This window comes from Vipera ursinii, assembly GCF_947247035.1.
Source record: "Vipera ursinii genome assembly, chromosome: Z".
NCBI lineage: Eukaryota > Metazoa > Chordata > Lepidosauria > Squamata > Viperidae > Vipera > Vipera ursinii.
Genome location: NC_139517.1, coordinates 90,164,330 through 90,184,460, shown reverse-complemented (window position 1 = coordinate 90,184,460; position 20,131 = coordinate 90,164,330). Strand labels below are relative to the sequence as shown.

Genomic DNA, 20,131 nt, shown 5'->3' with positions numbered 1-20,131 from the left:
TTACAAAAAGAAAGCATGAATGCCCTGGAATTTATGCTTTCTGCCGTGCCTGTCATGATCCCTCAGGTCTTTTAATCCCCGCTTTGTAAGATCATTTACATACTTGATGGCTTCTCCCTTTGTAAAAGAATCCTGGATATCAAGTAATTTTGTCTGAGGTCGAACCATCCCACAATTAGGAATCCAGTCTGTGGATGGATTGCAGCTTGTTACAACCTCTCCAACATTAGAAGTACATTCGGAATTTGGTTTACTAGCACACCTTTCACACTTCAGTTGTGTTGAAGATGGCTTACTAAGAATGGCAGGATTGTGCCACACAATGTATCTGTTTAAACGGGAGGGTTGCAAGTCTTCATAGTAAATGGATTCTGCAGGTTTTAGAAGAGGCTCTGGTTCAGGTGGCACTGCAAGTTGCCTGCAGTACAATTGATCTGTTTTCCAGGTATCTGTAATTTTCCGAAATCTGTTTGAGAGCGGTTTCTTATCTTGACTGTTTTCTTCCTGGCAAGCTGCTTCAGGCTGAATCCAATCGCAGAACAGATATTTGTCCCTTTGACTTACTTTGTTTTGTGTATCCTGTTGAAGGGGAGTCAGGGATGCGTTCCCACTATTCTGCATTCCCTCTGAGTGCCATTTTACGCTGCAATGGTCTCTCAAATGAAGTGGTGACTCGTAGTTCTCTGTAGCATGCTGACGTTGATGATGTGAGATCCTGCCTTGAAGGGCACGGGCAATGCGTCCTTCCAAGGGCCTTACTTGAGACATTGCTGAATGAAAGGATTCTCTCTGAAGAACAGATGGAATAGAATTGATGCTCAGGACTTATATGTACAATGCTGTACATCTAACTATTAGATTTTCTAGAACCAAATAGATCTATATATTTATTTCATATGAGCAAACATCCCAGTTTAGTGATTCCTGGTGATTAGCAATACATAAAATATAAAGTAGCACAATATAAAACAAATCAATAATACAATGCAACTGAGAGTTGTAATAAGTTATAGATCACTGAAATAAGGCTAAGCTCACATCTTGGCACCAGTGCCTGAGGAAAAAAACCAGATCTTCAAGGACTTCTGCAGATTAATAGGGTCACAGTCATCCAAACTTGGGTGATGCTGTTCCAAAGTTCAGATGCCGCAATAAAGAAGACAGGCCTCTTGAATCCCCACTATATGACAGTGTTTAACAGAAAGACCCAGAGCATGTTCATTTTGCCATGAACGGGTGATTTGGTAATGGAAGTGATTATTGCTGTCAGCCATGATATGCCCATGTAACATCACTGCCATCAAAGAAACTAGCCCTAATAGATTTCATCTTGAATTGCATGTGGAAATCTGTTGGGAGCTAATTCCTTTGATGGCAAAGTAGTGATGTTATATGGGGATATCATGGTGTGCTTAAAACAAGACATTGTTTCATGGTGGACCAGTTGCCATTACGGAATGCTCTTCAAGACTAGCTCCATATAGAGCATATTGCAACCGTCCAACCAAATAGCAACCAAACATGACTGATTCAGGAAAGAGCACAAAGGACAAAAAAGATGGATTTATGCAAAGGCCCTCCTAGCCACTCACATCAAGCACCGACTAAGCCCTCCTTGCAATAGAGCTTCAAAAACAAGCCCACGTTCCCTCTGAAATCCAACCAGTCCATTAGGTCCTTGTGGTGGACCGTTCAAGTAAGTCCTTCCACCCTGCAAAGAGGAGTGGCTGCAGGAAGTTCCAAAGCTAACATGTGATTTTGCCATGACAAGAGATTAATGGTAACGTCTGCCGCATCCAGATGCGTGATACCATTTTCCATACTTACCAGATCCACATTTTCACCCAGTTCTCCTGTTGCTCTGCCAATTAATTTGGCATTATAGTCATCCAGCTGCAGTGGGTTCATAGGCCCTCTACCTAAAAAGAAGGAACTAAAATATTATTATTTTTTCTTCTTTTTAAACAAGTATTATCTCGTTTGTCTACATTTTCTTTTTTTATCTCCTGTAGTTTTTTTAGGAAGATATAGAGCACCAGATGATTATCTGAAAGTGTTTGTGATTTGACTGCTAACTTGAATTATAATACTTTAGTTTGCTCAAAATGCATACCTGTGTAGTCTCGCTCGTATGTAGATAGCCAAAGAGCCTTCTTTACGTTTTCTAGTATATTGGCAGCTCGAGGTGAAAGATCAGGTTCTGGAAGCTGGAATGTTGATTTAGGAGTTTCATCTTGGTGACCGATTCCTTCAATAACCTGAGATTTGGCATAAAAATATAAATAAAACATGTAACTTGAAGCCATATTGGGAATGCATACTGCTTCCTCATTAGTTTGGGAAATAACAGTTTTTAAAATTAAAATTTAAAAATTAAACTTAGAACATTTCAAAACCTAACAGGATGCTGCATCTCAAATGTACCTCTCTTCCTTTTTATTCCAAAATAAGTTCAGTATAATTGAGATGTAATGTTTAATGAAAAATGTATTCATTTCCCCCCCCCCCCCGCTGTTGTTTAGAATAAATAGGACAAGTGTTAACATTTTAGAAAATGTCAGTTCCATATATACAGAAACTGATTTGGATTGAGACTACAGACCTAACCAAAGGTTAAAACATTCTGGCTTTCCTTCTAGTTCCTGATCCAATTCAAATCAGGAAATGAAAAGGGAAAGTGAAAGGGGGAAAAGGGAATTGTTCTAATAATGATATTGAAGGTTTCTGGAACAAAGGGAAATTGTTTAGTCTAACTGTTGCTTTCTTGCTTTTTGTAATCAGCTTTTGCACCAGAGAAATTTCATGCAAGAGTGGGAAACATGTACATTGATGGGATATACTGAAGGAGGGAATAAGAGAGTGTACAGGAATGATTGATGTCTTTCTTATGATGTAATGCCTCTGTTGTCTGATTTTCATTGGCTAACAAAGTTGATAAAGCAGTGCTACCAATTTTTTTAATGCGTGCCGCTTCTGGATGTAGCTCTGCCAGCATTCCAGATTGTTGGCCACCCAGCTGTTTAATTTGATCAAATAAAATTGCTGCTTGATCAAGAAGTCTCCGCTTGGGTTATCTGATTAGATTGATATGGTATCTCAAGTTCAAGTAAGGGGCTGGGATCTTACAATATGAAAAGTTTGTTTACTGTAGAGTGAAATACCCATTAGATCAAAGGTAAATAACTTAGGGTTCTCCATGTCCTTTGGGCCACAACTTCTATAATTCCTTGTCACTACACTAGGTTGGCTGGGATTAATAGGAATTGGAGTACTCAATGCCTGTAATGTGCCAAGTTGAATGCTAGAAATGTATGCAGTGGGGGAAGTGCAGTTTAATGCTGAGCTTTGCATGGCAAGGGCCAGTGCTTTTTTTGTAAAAGAAAAAGGTGCCGGAACTCACACATGTCATACAACCCGCCTTGCCTACCCTACAAGGTTCCATCCAAAAAAGGTGCCGGAACTCCGTTCTGAGCGTTCTATGAGAAAAAAAGCCCTGTCAAGGGCAATATGTTCTGCCTCCCGCTCAAGTTTCTCCCATCAAGGCTGGCTTGAAATCAGTTAAACAGGCACAAAAACTTCTGATACTTTCTGCAAAAACTTTCTGTACAAGAACTAAAAAAGTCCCTACAAAAAGGATGGTTGTATATCAAAAGCGAGCCCTATTTACATTTAAATAAATATTCATATTTTTGCACCTTTTTCTTCTAACTGGACAAACTTCACTTCCCTGTCCCTATCTTTCTTTGATCATGAACAACACATTTAATATTAGACTGTTTTCCTCTGACTAACTCTCACATCTAAAAGTAATAACACCAGGCTAATTTCCTGGGAATCTTGTCCCAAAGGAATTGCCGTCCATGAGTATTTAAATGCATAGAAGACATTTTTCCAGATGAAATGTGGCCACTGTTTACTGGACACCATAGTATTTCCTGCACCGAATTTCAGTAGTGCTTTTCTTACATCTTTTTTCAGCCAAGTGTTCTTTAAAGCTCCTATTGACTATCTCTGGAGTGGCTTAAGATTTTGTCACTGCCATTGGTAATATTCCAAATGTTATAGAAATTAGGAGCTGGTGGTTGATTTTATTATGATTCATTGCATAGTCATCTAGATGTTCAGACTGTATTTGGCATTTTTATCCACCCACCGAGTCCTTCCCAAGGGATAGGCAGATATTGATATTTGATGGTGTTAGAAGTATCGTTGCAGGATGTAAGTTGTTCTAACTAAAACTGAATTTTGCAGTTGACTGATGGTGAATTTGTCAATGCTAAGCGGTGCTCCAGTTGTTTTGGGATTGCACCCAAGGCATCTATTACTATTGGTATTACCTTTGCTATCTTCTGCTACAGTTTCTATTTGCAGGTATTTGTATTTTGTTATCTTCTCTAGTTCCTTCTGTTCTAATTTGCTGTCTCCAGTACTACTGAGTCCACTATTCAGATTTTTTTCCTTATCAACAATTGATAAGTCTGGCATGTTATGCGTTATGTGCCTGTCTGTTTGAATTCTAAACTCAGAGCATTTTAGCTTCTTCAGTTTCTATGATGTTCTCTTATTTTATTGTCCTGCCAGTGGTAAATGGTTTTCTTGCAGATTTTCTAATGCTCCATTGTTGTTTCTTTGTCATGCTATTGTTTGTAATTGATTTGTGCAATCTTTTTGCATAGTTAGTCAGGTGATCCACCGTTTTCTTCAGCTTCTTTGCAGAGATGGCACTTACCACCTGTTGCTGTCTTCTCAATTCCGGTTTTGTATGCATTTGTTCTTAAACTCTGGTATTGTGCAGCCGGAAATAGCCCCCACTTCTTTCTTCTTCAACTTTCCTGCTCTTAGCCATTGCTGGGTTTTGTTATTAACTGCTTTACCTGTTATTATTTTTTTAATGTACTGAATTATTATTGATCATCACACAGCCAGATGTTCAGATTGGGTTTGGCATTTTTGTCTACCTATCAAGTCCTTACCAAGGACCTGAGATAGGCAGATGATGATGATTGTTGTTGTTGTTATTTTGGTGTCTTTGGGTCAGTCCTGGTGACTGCATTAACAAGCCCATGCAATTTTCCTGGCAATATTTCAGAGGTGATTTTCTGTTAATCTCTTTCCAGGACTAAGAAGGAGAAAAAGAGATTGCCCCGAATTACTCCGAGGACTTCCATGACTCCCAGAGATAGTAGCTTTTTGAGATTTCAGGTTAGGCTTACTGGGAGAACCAGATACGGAACCTGAGATCTGAAACATGCACGCCATAGGTTCTGTCACCAAGTTAATGCTATTTTTCAACTACTCGTAATAATTACTTACATGATTTGAACATGTCACAGCTTCTGTATAGATGGATTGATTGGCATCTGCTTTTTTATTGGGGCCAACTGCAATGTCAGATGAAAACATTGCATTATAATATGAAATTCATTAAATTTATCTTAGAATCCCTATTAGTTCTACGCAGATTAACATAGAATTGACATTGCTTGTGATATTCTTCCATTGTATGTAGTTTTTAAAAGTACTATGAAAATTAAAACAAAGGCAGTTTTGTTTCTCTGGCTTTGCAGATAAAGATCTAGATCTCTGAATCTGATTCTATAGGACTATTAAAACAATTACTTTTGCTGCAGACACAAGGAGGGAAGATACTGGAGTTGTGTTTGCATGCTGACATTGAAATACTGTTGTGAGTAGGAAAAGTAAGGGAATGACTACTATTAGGATATTCAATGAATGAAAAATAGTCTCTACCACCATCCATTTAAAAGGAAAAAGTCTTTACATTTTAAACAATATAGCAATAAAGGTAGATTAGTTTTCTATCTAGTCTTCTTTTGGGGAGCAGGATACGGTAACTTACTTTCAATAAAACAGGACATTTTGCTATAAACTAAATACAGGAAATGGTTCATGGCACCTTTTCTGGTCGATGACCCTTGTACACAATTAGTTTTAGACTTTCCAGCATTATTAATAACAGTTAATTAACATGGATTGTAACAGTTACCAAACTAGTCTAATATTGATTTGCCTCTATAATACTCTTTTAAGCTACAATCAAAATATGGGAGAGGAGGTCTATGTTACAGCAAAATCAATGAACACTAAGTGTATAGGTTATTCAAAAGCATTTTGTAGGAAGAAATCCTCAAAGGCTAACCTGTAAATAGTGTTTTCTCTTAAGACATCATACACAGCCCTCAAAGCTTTGTTTTAAGTGAAATATGTTCACATTTCATGGATAGTAAAGATAACTGAAGTCAATGTGCCTTGAAGAATAATATATATTATTGTTGTTTACTTAGGGCTGTGCAAAGCATTTAAAAGAGCCACTTCTCGAAGTACATGGCTTAAACAAAGTATTTATTTATTTATTTTTATTTTACTGAATTTATATACCACCCTTTCCCGAAAGACTCAGGGCGGTTTACAGGGTACTTAAAAACATCAATACAAAAGTTAAAAACAATTTTAAAAGATTAAATTAAATCCCTGAAAAGAATAAAAACCCAATTAATACTCTCAGTCCAGGCCAGAAAGCTCGAAGAGCCAGGTCTTCAGGTCCCGGCGAAATGTGCGAAGGTCGGGGGCAGTCCTGAGCTGCATGGGCAGCTGGTTCCAAAGGGCAGGCGCACCCACAGAGAAGGCCCTCCCCCTGGGTGTTATCCGCTGGCAATCTTTTACCGGTGGCACCCTGAGAAGGCCCTTCCTGTGGGAGCACACAGGATGAAGGGAACTTGATGCTGGCAGCAGGTGTTCCCTCAGATATCCCGGACCCAAGCCATTTATAGGTCATCACCAGCACCTATCCTTCCATAAAGTACCAAAGCAATGATGCTTTCGGGAACATTTGCATAGCTGCTTTGAAAAAATTCCCCATTATCTATGCATATGCATGAATGGATCTTCTACTGGAATTTCCATTGGAGCACTTTGCTTGTTCTCTACTGAATGTTGTTGTTAGCTGCGAAGTCGTGTCCGACCCATCGCGACCCTATGGACAACATTCCTCCAGGCCTTCCTGTCCTCTACCATCTTCTGGAGTCCATCTAAGCTCACACCTACTGCTTCAGTGACTACATCCAGCCACCTCATTCTCTGTCGTCCCTTTCTTCTATTGCCCTCGATCTTTCCCAGCATTAGGCTCTTCTCCAGTGAGTCCTTCTTTCTCATTAGGTGGCCAAAGTATTTGAGTTTTAGCTTCAGGATCTGGCCTTCTAAAGAGCAGTCAGGAGTGATCTCCTCTAGGACTGACTGGTTTGATCGCCTTGCAATCCAAGGGACTCGCAGGAGTCTTCTCCAGCACCATAGTTCAAAGGCCTCAATTCTTTGGCGCTCAGCCTTTCTTATGGTCCAACTTTCACTGCCATACATTGCAACTGGGAAGACCATAGCCTTGACTATACGCACTTTTGTTGACAGGGTGATGTCTCTGCTTTTTAGTGTGCTGTCTAGATTTGCCATGGCTTTCCTCCCCAGGAACAAGCGTCTTTTAATTTCTTGGCTACAGTCCCCATCTGCAGTGATCTTGGATCCCAGGAAAATAAAATCTGTCACTACCTCCATTTCTTCCCCATCTATTTGCCAGGAATTGAGAGGGCCAGATGCCATGATCTTGGTTTTCTTAATGTTAAGTTTCAACCCAAGTTTTGCACTCTCCTTCTTCACCCGCAACAAGAGGCTCTTTAGTTCTTCTTCACTTTCTGCCATTAGAGTGGTATCATCTGCATATCTAAGGTTGTTGATATTTCTTCCGGCAATCTTAATTCCAACTTTTGATTCATCTAGCCCTGCCTTTCTCATGATGTGCTCTGCATATAAGTGAAATAGGCAGGGCGACAGTATGCAGCCTTTCCGGACTCCTTTCCCAATTTTGAACCAATCAGTGGTTCCATGCCCAGTTCTCACTGTTGCTTCTTGACCCGCATATAGGTTTCTCAAGAGACAAATAAGATGGTCTGGTACTCCCATCTCTTTAAGAACTTGCCACAGTTTGTTATGATCCACACAATCAAAGGCTTTAGCATAGTCAATAAAGCAGAAGTAGATGTTTTTCTGGAACTCCCTAGCTTTCTCCATGATCCAGCGTATGTTGGCAATTTGATCTCTAGTTCCTCTGCCTCTTTGAAATCCTGCCTGTACTTCTGGTAGTTCTCGATCCACATACTGCTGAAGTCTAGCTTGTAGGATTTTAAGCATGACTTTACTAGCATGAGAAATGAGTGCAATGGTGCGATAGTTTGAACATTCTTTGGCACTGCCTTTCTTTGGAATTGGAATGTAAACTGATCTTTTCCAATCCTGTGGCCACTGTTGAGTTTTCCAAATTTGCTGGCAAATTGAGTGTAGCACTTTTACTGCATTGTCTTTTAAGATTTTGAATAGCTCAGCTGGAATACTGTCACCTCCACTAGCTTTGTTGTTGCTCAGCTTTTCTAAGGCCCACTTCACTTCACATCCTAGGATGTCTGGCTCGAGGTCAGTGACCACCTCATTGTGATTATCAGGGACATTAAGCTCATTCTTGTATAGTTCTTCTGTGTAATTTTGCCACCTCTTCTTAATCTCTTCTGCCTCTGTTAGGTCCCTGCCATTTTGGTCCTTTATCATGCCCATTTTTGCATGAAACGTTCCCTTCATCTCTCCAATGTTCTTGAAAAGATCTCTGGTCCTCCCTATTCTATTGTTTTCTTCTATTTCTTTGCACTGTTCATTTAAGAAGGCATTCTTATCTCTTCTAGCTATTCTCTGGAATTCTGCATTTAATTGGGCATATCTTTCTTTTTCTCCCTTGCCTTTCGCTTCCTTCCTTTCCTCAGCTATTTGCAAAGCTTCCTCAGACAGCCATTTTACTTTCTTGCATTTCTTTTTCTTTGGGATGGTTTTGGTTGCTACCTCTTGTACAATGTCGCGAACCTCTGTCCATAGTTCTTCAGGCACTCTGTCTATCAGATCTAATTCCTTAAATCTATTTGTCACCTCTACTGTATATTCAACAGGGATCTGATATAATTCATACCTCAGTGGCCTAGTGCTTTTCCCTACTTTCTTCAGTTTAAGCCTAAACTTTGCAAGGAGAAGCTCATGGTCTGAGCCACAGTCAGCTCCTGGTCTTGTTTTTACTGACTGTATAGAGCTTCTCCATCTTGGCTGCAGAGCACATAGTCAATCTGATTTCTGTGTTGACCGTCTGGTGATGTCCATGTGTAGAGCCGTCTCTTGGGTTGTTGGAAAAGAGTGTTTGCTATGACCATCGTATTCTCTTGACAGAATTCTATCAGCCTGTGCCCTGCTTCATTTTGCACTCCAAGGCCAAACCTGCCTGTTATTCCGGTTATCTTTTGGCTTCCTACTTTAGCATTCCAATCCCCCATGATGATAAGAATATCATTTTTTGGTGTTAGTTCTATAAGGTGCTGTAGGGCTTCGTGGAACCGGTCAATTTCATCCTCTTGAGCACCGGTGGTTGGGGCATAGACTTGGACTACTGTGATATTGAATGGTTTGCCTTGGATTCGAACTGAGATCATTCTGTCATTTTGAGGATTGTATCCCAGTATTGCTTTTCCTACTCTTTTATTGACTATGAAGGGTACTCCATTTCTTCTGAGGGATTCTTGCCCGCAGTAGTATCCTAGAAAAAGAGAAGCATGCTTTACCTTGGATGTCAGTGTTGCTATGGATATAAGGATGAAAAGGACGAAATCGTCCCTCTATGAGTAGAGCCCCTGGTGTCTTATATTTTAGATGCCTTGCACACCTAAAAAATAGAGCAAATTTTATAAATATTTGGCACAAAAATAAAACACATAATGTTACATAACAGCATATCTTATTAGTTTATGTAAGTCTTGCGTGGATTCTCCTCCTCCTCCTCCTCCTCCTCCTCCTCCTCCTCCTCCTCCTCCTCCTCCTCCTCCTTTGTCTTTCTCATCCTAAATCCGTGTGATCAGCCTTGTTATTGACTATGAGTAGCAAAGAATATACACCTTTTTATAACATGTTTTTGCATCCTTCATAGGTCAATATATATACTTCCTATATAGTAGGCATTTGTACTGGTTTCTGCAAACCAGAAAAGTAATAACTCATATCTGGAAATACAGAGAATGCTAAACTCCTTCTTATGGCCTCTCCCTTGTTTACCCATTGTAGAGTAAGCTTATTACTCATAGTACATAAACTAAGAATCAAGAATGGACAAGCAGGAATTTTTGTGTCTATTATGCTATGGATTATGAATCTGGTATTAAGTTCACATAGCAATAGCTGTATAAGTCTCCTCCTATTTTTTTTACATAGCTGTGCCTGTCCTATGCCTATATTTCACCATATAACTTATATTATTATTGAGAGTTGAAGTCCAACTATAAATACATTGCTTTTTATTTTTTTTTTAAAATCAGATCTGACACATTCTGTTCACACAGATTCAGTTTTTAAGCAATACCCACAGGTATTGTATGCCTTTAAAGCAGGGAGGAGGAGCATGTCAATCTCCAGATGTTGCTGATCAATTACAGGTTCATCACTGGCCATGATGAAGGTAGCTGTTGGAAGGTAGAGTTTGATGGTTATAGATTCCTGTTGCTCATATGAAGGGATTAGTTTCCTGTGCAGCTTATATTTAAAGTGGATGTGAAGGGCTGAAAACAGAAAGCCCAGATTACTGTTCCACCTGCCAGTACTCAGGTGGTACCAAGGAATATAATTTAAGAGAATGATCTACATGGGCAGAAAAAAATAGAAGATATATGCTTACTTGTTTGAACTGGAATTTTCTGGTAACTCAGGTAGTCTGTAATTAGAATTTAAAAAAAGTCTGCTTTTATTTATTTATGAATCTAATTTATAAAGCTGCTCATACACTGACACGATTCTAGGCACCACACAATAAAACAAACAATTTAATCTTATGTTATTAAGTTATATTAAAAACAATTAATATAAAACATAAATAGGATCACAGGAGAATGCATAAAAATTTCACCCAGAATTTACTTCTTATTTATTTGTACTCCACCTTTGTTATTTTAAAAAAAGCTCAAGTTGTCAAACATATCCAACATAGTTTCCTCCTCCTTTCCCCCCCATAACAACAGCTCTGTGAGGTGGGTGATTGGCCCAAAGTCACTCAGCTGACTTTCATGACTAAGGCAGGACTTGAACTCAAGTCTCTCCCTTTTTTGCCTGGTGCCTACTTGCAATAGTCCTAACACTGAAATCTAGCACAAAATCAATATAAATGAATAGTACAGATAAGAAGGAATATGCTTTCTCTTGCTTTTTAGACTGGTGCCTGCTGCCTTAACCACTAGATCAAAATCTCACAAGCTTCCTATTATCATGGGGTTATCATATTTTAAGAGAGGACAATGCTTTATCAGACTTTACAACCAGATGCATTCCAAATATTTTGGAAAAAACACCTTTCATTAAACAGAACGTGTATAGCTAAATGGTATATGTATTTACAGTTCATTGATCAAATAACAATTTGTTTGCATTAAGTGCTACCGTTTTGAAACAGATGTGTTACAAAAATAATTGCATACATATATACTTTATATAGGTCTACATCTATCTCAATATCTCTATCACTATATCTAATATGTATCTATTAATATCTAATTTTACTCGTTTTTCATTTTTTGATATTTTCTGTTTCTGTTTAATAAAAACAGCCCCTCACCAGTTTGTGTTTGTGTTTGTGTGCATGTGTGCATGTCTGTTTACAGAAAATTAGAATTTGAATTGTCCACTAGGTCGCATAAAAGAATCTCTCTTTTTCTTGCTGTTCTATTTATCTGAGTTTTTAAAAATTCCATCTGTATTATTTTTATAAATAAGTCAGTGGTGAACGTCATAATATTCCTTCCTATTTTTCCCCGCACCTAACACCCTGTGATGTGGTTGGGCTGAGAGAGAGGGACTGGGCCAAAGTCATTCAGGCAATTTTTCATGTGTATGGTAGGACAAGAAGTCACAATCTCCAGGTTTCTAGGCTGACACTTGAACACTACATCAAATTGTATCCCTACAATCCCTACAAATCCCTTATAGCCCAAGATTTTGTATTTTATTAGACTTTTGGTAGCATGATTTTAGCCTGATACTTTAATCTACACCAAACTGGCTGTGTTTACACTGCCCACTTTAAAGTTCATGCAATAGAATATATTCATGGCAATAATGATCAGATTAATAAAATATAGTAGGGAGAGCATTTGTATTTTAAAATAAGCAACCTACAAAATCTAACACTGAAGAAAGAACTGATGGTTTTGTTTTTATAAATATCACATCAACAATATTTCATGTTACTTTGAAGACTTTTAATTTGAACAAATAAAAAGTTGTTTTGATGCTATCAGGTGGTTAAATTCTAGATCACACTTTTAATCTTGCATTTTTTATAATAAACCATTCTCTCTCTCTCTCTCTCTCTCTCTCTCTCTCTCTCTCTCTCTCTCTCTCTATATATATATATATATATATATATATATATATATATATATGTATGTATTTGTGTAAATTACTAACAAAGAATTAAAGGGAAACTGAGATGCATTTCTGACTCCTTAGTCGTCCTCAGTCAGCTATACCCTTCTGAGATTCGAACCTGGGCTGATTGCATACAAGGCAGTGTATGTATGTATGTATATGTATATGTATATGTATATGTATATGTATATGCAGTGCTTTTTTTGTAAAAGAAAAAGGTGCCGGAACTCACACATGTCATACAACCTGCCTTGCCTACCCTACAAGGTTCCATCCAAAAAAGGTGCCAGAACTCCGTTCTGAGCATTCTATGAGAAAAAAGCCCTGTGTATATGTATATGTATATGTATATGTAAAGAGGGCAAAGAGTGGGAACCAGGGCCTATTATTTTTCTCTTAAATTTCCTCATTGTAGAAGTATGAAGCTGGTGGGGTGAGGGAGTTAAAACTCCTTAAAATCACCTGCTACCTGGCATGTAGGTTTGAAATAAAGTGTAACAGAAGCCCAGAGCAGGGAGACAAAATCCTTCCTCTTCCCAAGGTTGGCAGGACATGATGCTAGAGTTAAAAGTTCCTTGATAAGATAAGCAGCTGAGAAATTTGGTATAATGGTTAAGGTGTGTTGGCTTAGAAAGAAGAAGATTGTAGTTCTAGTCTCACTTTAAGCATGAAAGATAGTTGAGTGACTTTGATTCAGTGGCTCTTTCATAATCCAACTCACCTCACAGAGTTGTTCTGGAGAAAATAGGAAAAATGATTATTAAGTATGTTCACAATCTTGATTTATTTGTAAAGTAAGAAAGGTGGGATAAAATCTAATAAATAAAAATAAATAAATTAGCCTCAATCAGGAATAGGAGGAAGGCTAAAGCAGATGATGCCGAAGAAAGAATCTTTAAAAAGAGTCAATCAAAAACCGAATGGAGTTCAACAACCTTAATGGAACGTTTTTGGTGTCCTCATCATAGCAGGGTGCATGAGTAAACTTGTAAGGTGGCTCATAAATTCTGTGAGATTCAGGTAGTATAGGCTCACTTCCTCTAGGTTCTTGATTTCCTCTTAAGATTGATTTGCATAGCTGAAATGTTTTCCTTAGCTCGTCATATCTGGAATGAGATCAAACATTATGAAAAAACAACTCCAGTTATAACATACAAAGCCTGGTTGATAGCTTATGGTGATCCAAAATTGCTGAATTACACCCCAATTTTTATCACTAATTCTTGTAACACATAGAATCTGAAGGTTGTGTTCACACATATCAAGCTATGGCTTGCTTAACCAGGGTTTATTGAGTAAACCACAATTGGCAGGGTTTATACAACATACAGTTAGCCTGATACAACATACAAGTAGACTGATAAAACATACAAATAGCCTTCAGTTAACTTAACTCCACTGTAATTGACCTAGAAGGGTCAATGACAATTTCCCATGGCCAACTTGCCACAGCCAACTCATCATGGCTAATTTGCCATGACCAACTTGCTGCTGCCAACTCGCTGCAGAACAGGAGTTACATTAATATCAAAGAAATAGTGGAATAGAATCATTAAAGGATGCAAAATGAGGGGCAGAATGAAATGTGAATGGCAAAAATTAAAATAATTTTCTATTTATTATAAATAATTAAATAGAATTGTTAAACTGTCTTGCAGTGAGTTGTCCCACACCAAGTTGGCCACGGTGAGTTGTCCCGCAGTGAACTGGCTGTGGTGAGTTATCTAAACTCACTGCGGGACAACTTACATGACCAACTTGCCATGTGACAACTCACTGCAAGACAGTTTAACAATTCTATTTAATTATTTACAATAATTTTCACAAAGAAATAATGCAGTCCGTATAAAGCTAAATATTTTTCCCCAATACAGGGAATTAAACAATAATTATCCCAAAGAAGCAAAACTAAGCCCTGATCTTAGCAATTGTGCAGATGCATCCCATTGTATAACAGTTATTTGAAAATCTAGATTGAAGCTATGGATGATAGAAATGAAAGCAGTTAAAAGGTGATTTTTACCTTTCTGGAAATATAGGTGGGCCTGGAGGGATATGCAGTGGAGTAAAGTGATCAGTGGATTCCAAAGTTTTTGTTATTACAGCTGTTCCATCTTGTACATCATTGTAATAGGACATTCTTGGGTGTACCTCCATTTTTATCTGCTATGGAGAGGACCTGAAAACAGATAATTTCAATAGTCTGGTTCTGAAACCAACCAAACAAATACATGTGAATACATTTTCAAATTGTATTAGAACACTAAATATGTTTGAATGAATAAAATGGATAAGAACTTTTAGTATTTAACATAAATAAGAAGGGAGGGAACATTTCTAAAATAGAGGCACAGTGATTTTGCATTTTTAGTAGATCAAGGTTTCTAATTAAAACAAGAATTTGATTTGTCAGAAGTCACATAAATAATCAGAAAAAATGAATTTGGTGTAATGGTGGTTTCTTTTACTAGTCTGTTGGATTGAGTAAAATATGCATATTATGACTTTAAATATAGAGATATAACATGAGGAATAAAAGATATTTTGATTCCCCTTAGTTCATGACAGAAAGGCACAATTTGTAAACTCTGTTTGTTCAAATGATCAAATGTGCAATTGTTAAATAATATATTTTGTAATTATAATTTCAGCTTAGATGTTCTTCAAATGTATTATTTTTTTATTTACTTTAATCCCATTTATATCCCGCCCTTCTCCGAAGACTCAGGGCGGCTTACAATCTAAGCACTAATGAAATGTGCTTAGCAATAGCCTTCATTCTTATGTATATGCCTGCTTATTAGGGCTTTCCCCCCCCCCAAGCGGCATTATTACAAAGTCAGCTTATTGCCCCCAACAATCTGGGTCCTCATTTTACCTACCTCGGAAGGATGGAAGGCTGAGTCAACCTTGAGCCTGGTGGGACTCGAACCTGCACTAATTGCAGGCAGCTGGTGTTACTTAAGGAGGCATTAGCCCACTGCTCCACCAAGGCTCTATTAAACATCAATTCCCATGATAATCAGCTACCATAGAAAAGAGAGATACTCTCTATAAATTATGTGAGTAGTTTGAATACAGTGAGAAGGTGTTCAATTGAGAAAACGTCTTTGAACTCTAGGGATAGTTAAATCTATAGTCTTCAACTACAACTAAATTAAATTCTCTTTGGCTACTGTTATGTATGCAGGCACCTGCATAGCAACAGCCACCAGGGGGCGTTGGCCTGGACGGTTTCGGCGGGAAACCCAGTTTCGGCGGGAAACCTAGGGCCAACCCCATTGGCTGTTAGCTTACCTAGGTAGCCAGGTAGCCCTCATTCCCCAGTTCACTACCCCCTTCAATAAAGAGCTGAACTCATACACCGGCTGACGTCTCTTCCTTGCGTCGGACCCACTACACAATAGCTACATTGGGAGGTATGATTCGGTTTATCATTTACTGTTCTCTTGCAGCCTCAAATTTACCTACCTTTCCATTTAAGTGTTGCACAGGATACTGAATTACTTTCTTAGCTAGACCCCCAAGTTTTTATCTGACATCACAATGACTTGGTCATCAGCTCCTTGTGAAATAGAGGAGACTATCCTCACTCTTGTTTCTATCCTAGAGTAAAAAGAAATGACTGAATTTTCACAATGTTTTTTAATCAAATGAGTCTGAAGAGTGAAACATATTTCTGATACTGTAGGGCAAAAATATCAGTGACTGATTTACTTAGGCAGGATTGAAAGTTAAGCTGATTAAGAGACAGAGAAACCTTCTGCAGACAAACTATAATCTTGTTGGAAATAATAAATTAGAAGGGTGGTTATCTTTTGGTAAAACTAGATTTTGATTCCATTCCTACACAAGAGAAAATAATCTGCTTTATCTAGCATTTTAAATATCAATTTTAAGCTTCAGTGGACAGCTTCTGCACTCTAGTGGCCACAGGATAATTCTGAAAAGATCCAACTTTAGTTTTTCAAATTCACTCATAACTTTGAAATTATTCAATATTAGAAAAGGAATAAAGAAACACACTTCTTTTGTTAATACATCTACTTTTTCATGTTGACAAGCTGAAAGTGTGACTTAGCTATAGTTATAAAGTCTTTGAGGCCATAAAATGATGGCAATATGTTGACTGTTTATAGCTCAGCTAAACTTGTCTGTTTGCTTAATTTCTGATAGGAGACTATGAGAAACAATTTTCACCAATCAAGTCAGCATTGAGAATTCTGCATGTGATTCTAACATTCCCAGATTTTACCATTAAAATTCAGAATTAAAACAGTCACATTTCAGAGGCACAGTTTCAGACTATTTGATGGGAAATCTGGGGTAAATAGGTCCTAAGGGTAGAATGGGTTCTCAGAACTGCTCTTTTCCTAGTGTAGCCTCCAAAAGAGAAAAGGGCCCATGCCTTTGGCCCTGCTCTCTCAGTGACATCATAGCATTAGAAGAAAGTACCTGTGCTTATCCAGAAGGTTGAGAGTTGGATCGCTGCTCTGAACCCACACACATGAGCTGTCCATGCTTTAAATTAAAATATACCATGTCACCATAGCAAAAAGAGCTATCTGAATGTTATTTATGGATGATAAATCATTTCTATATATGGAGGGGACAATATGGCATAGCCCATTATGCATTAAACCACAATGTTGATTGTTTGGCTTGGTTCGGTTCTGAAGGCTGAACCTAGCTATTGTAGATTGAAAATGATGGTTTATGAATTAATGCTATATTGGAACCATGCTAGTTATTTGTTTACTTGTTTGTATCCTTCATTTTTTTTTTACAATAACTCAAGGCAGCGAACATATCTGATAAACTTTCTTTCTCTAATTTTCCACACAACAACCCTGTGAGTGAATTGAGCTGAGAAGGAGTAATTGGCCCAAAGTCACCTAGTTGGCTTTCATGGCTAAGGTGGACTGAAACTCACAATCTCCTGTTTCCTAGCCTGATATCTTAACCACTAGACCAAATTGGCTCTCTATTATACTATTATAATTACTATTACTATTATATTAGTATAATGGTTTGTCAAGGCAGGGTTAAAATAAGCATGACTGCAATGAGAAACATTCAATCTTTAGCAGAGACTGGAAATCTGGACATATAAAGGCCAAATATGAAAGTACTGCATTGGAAAGCTGGATTGCGGCCCTTAACAACCCTGTGCCTGAGGTGCTTATCTACTATTCTATCTTTCATTTCAGAATTTTAGCATTAGACTCTGAAAAGGACACAAAATATTATCTTTTCCCATGCCTGGGCAGAAGCACCTTTGGAAGTACTTCTCATTCCTTGCTTGAATGAGGAAGGATCTGCTTCCTTTCATCTGGCCAGAGAAAACTTTTAACAGCAGAGATCCAGCTGAATCTATTCTTTAAGCCTTCTTTTTTTCCTTCTCCTTCTTGGGGGTGAAGCATTTTCCATAATTTCATATGTTCCCCTTGTCCCCTCTTTGCTTCTCCAGATGCTTCTGGGCGAACAAAAGCTTGCCAAGTTGTACCAGTCACTTGCAGCTTGTGGGTTAGTTGCTGTTGCCAGTGGCGTAGCGTGGGGGGTGCAGGGGGGGCCGGCCGCACCGGGCGCAACATCTGGGGGTGTGTGCTCGCACTCGCAGCTCTCTGCCCCTGCCTGGCTCACTCACTCTCTCTCACTGCAGTGCTGGCTGTGTGAATCCGATCCGAGCCGCCGGGTCACCGCCCACTGTGGAGGGGGTGTGTGCAAATTACTTGCCTTGCCCCGGGTGCTGACAACCCACGCTACGCCACTGGCTGTTGCTGCTTAACAACTGAATCTTGAAAACTGCACTGTCTGTACAACATAAGCAAAACTGGACGTGAGAAGGCAAATATGCTGCAGCAAAGTCTTGGCCTGCACAAAACGTTCCCTAAATTTTCAGTTCTCCCAAGGGGAGAACAAGTGGCAGAATTGTGCTAATCATAATATAATATTTTCATTATTTTTGCATTGAAAATTTTTGCATTGAGGTTGATATGAACAGGCTGTTTCTGGTAATATTTAATGTGTCTGTTCCAGTTGTGTATTGTATCTGCTGTTCAAAACAAGTTATTTGTGTGATCTCATCTCATTGTGTAGAGTATTTCGTACTAAACTTCCTGCTTCATCAACCTCAGGTAGTGTTTCTGAGTTTACTTATTCGAAATATATTAGGAGGACTATAGTGGCAAAAAATCCCAGAAGCATTAGTTTATTAAATATTTGTTAGTCAGAAGATGTGCTGGAAAGACTCAAAATAACAGTTGCATCATCTCCTGCTCTTCAAAAATAATAAAAAATTAATAGCAATTCTTACCAGAGAGAGGGACTGCAATTTGTGGGAAAGACAGATATAGCTTCTTCTTCTTCCCTTCAGTACTTATGGCTCAAATGAAAAAAACCCCTTTTTCTTTCTGAGTTGTATTGAGCAATTAGCATATTTATGTGTTTGCATGATTTTCATTTGGGCTGTGGCTGATTTAAAAATATACATAGTCCTCAAGCTATGACCACAATTTCCATTGCTAAGCAAAACAGTTGTTAAGTGAGTTGAGCCCATTTTACAACCTTTTTGCCACAGTTGTTAAGTGAATCACTACAGCTGTTAAGTGAATCATAAGATTGTTACCGGTAAGTGAATTTGGATTCCCCCATTGATTTTGCTTTTAGATCCAGCTATGGCCTCTGGACGGGGCAACTGGAAAAATACATGCCGGTTTCAAGCACCCAAATTTTGATCACATGACCATGGGGATGCTGCAATAAGAGTGAAAACTGGTCATAAGTCCTTTATTTCAGTGCCATTGTATCTTTGAGTGGTTGAAAGTCAAGAGCTACCGGTATTAGCTATTCCCCTTACCCTGTGCTGAACCCTGAATTTTACATAGAAAAATGCCATGAGATATTTTGCAAACGTTTTGACTCTCCACAAGCTTGGAGAACGAACTTTCACCTTCATCCTACACTCAAGTTGCGGATATTTGCCGCTATTGTTTTGACTCTCCTAACAATCCCTAGCAAGGAGTTGGCTCAGTCTTAATTTCAGTGTACATTTTTTACATTTCAGTTCACAAACACTATTTTGGATTAAGAAGCAAAACAGAAACTCTTGAATATCATGATTATTATTTAGTTCCTACCTAATTCTGCCTTTTCCCAGCTCAATATATGTGCTCGCATAATAAATTGCCAAATCTTCTTTGTCCATTCCATTTGGATTATCACGTTTTTTACACATATTAGACAATTACACTATTATGATGAAAAGGAAAAACACACCACTCGTCTCCCTATGCAAAGCATCCCATCATTTCAACAAGTGGAATAAAGGGCCAGTCATATGTATTTGGGAGGCAAACAGAAAGAGCCACCTGTAAACATGTGTGGGACGGTCAGGATTCTGGCTGTGATTGTGTGATTGAAGCCCTGCCCTCTTTGTTTTACCTCCCAAAGGAAAGAGAAGAGTTTCAATCCACCAGTTACAAATGCCATATTGACTTTTTCTGATCCCTCCCCCCTTGCCCACACCCCTACTTTTGGACTCTATATATGAGATAATCACCAAGTAGTTATTCATATTTATTTTGCTTATACAGACAATATTTTTCAAGTGACTGGATATTGATTA

At 38.4% G+C, this 20,131-nt stretch overlaps 1 protein-coding gene across 1 annotated transcript; it reads right to left on the bottom strand.

Annotated features, from left to right (window-relative positions):
* Positions 1 to 14,661, bottom strand: SPMIP4 (sperm microtubule inner protein 4; the record flags this gene model as incomplete). The annotated part of the gene is made up of 7 exons (XM_083378719.1): positions 1 to 789; positions 1,828 to 1,919; positions 2,114 to 2,258; positions 5,314 to 5,381; positions 9,660 to 9,760; positions 13,440 to 13,610; positions 14,528 to 14,661. 7 exons carry the CDS (start codon positions 14,659 to 14,661, stop codon positions 1 to 3), a joined length of 1,500 nt encoding a protein of 499 aa, XP_083234845.1.
* Positions 14,662 to 20,131: the final 5,470 nt, after the last annotated feature.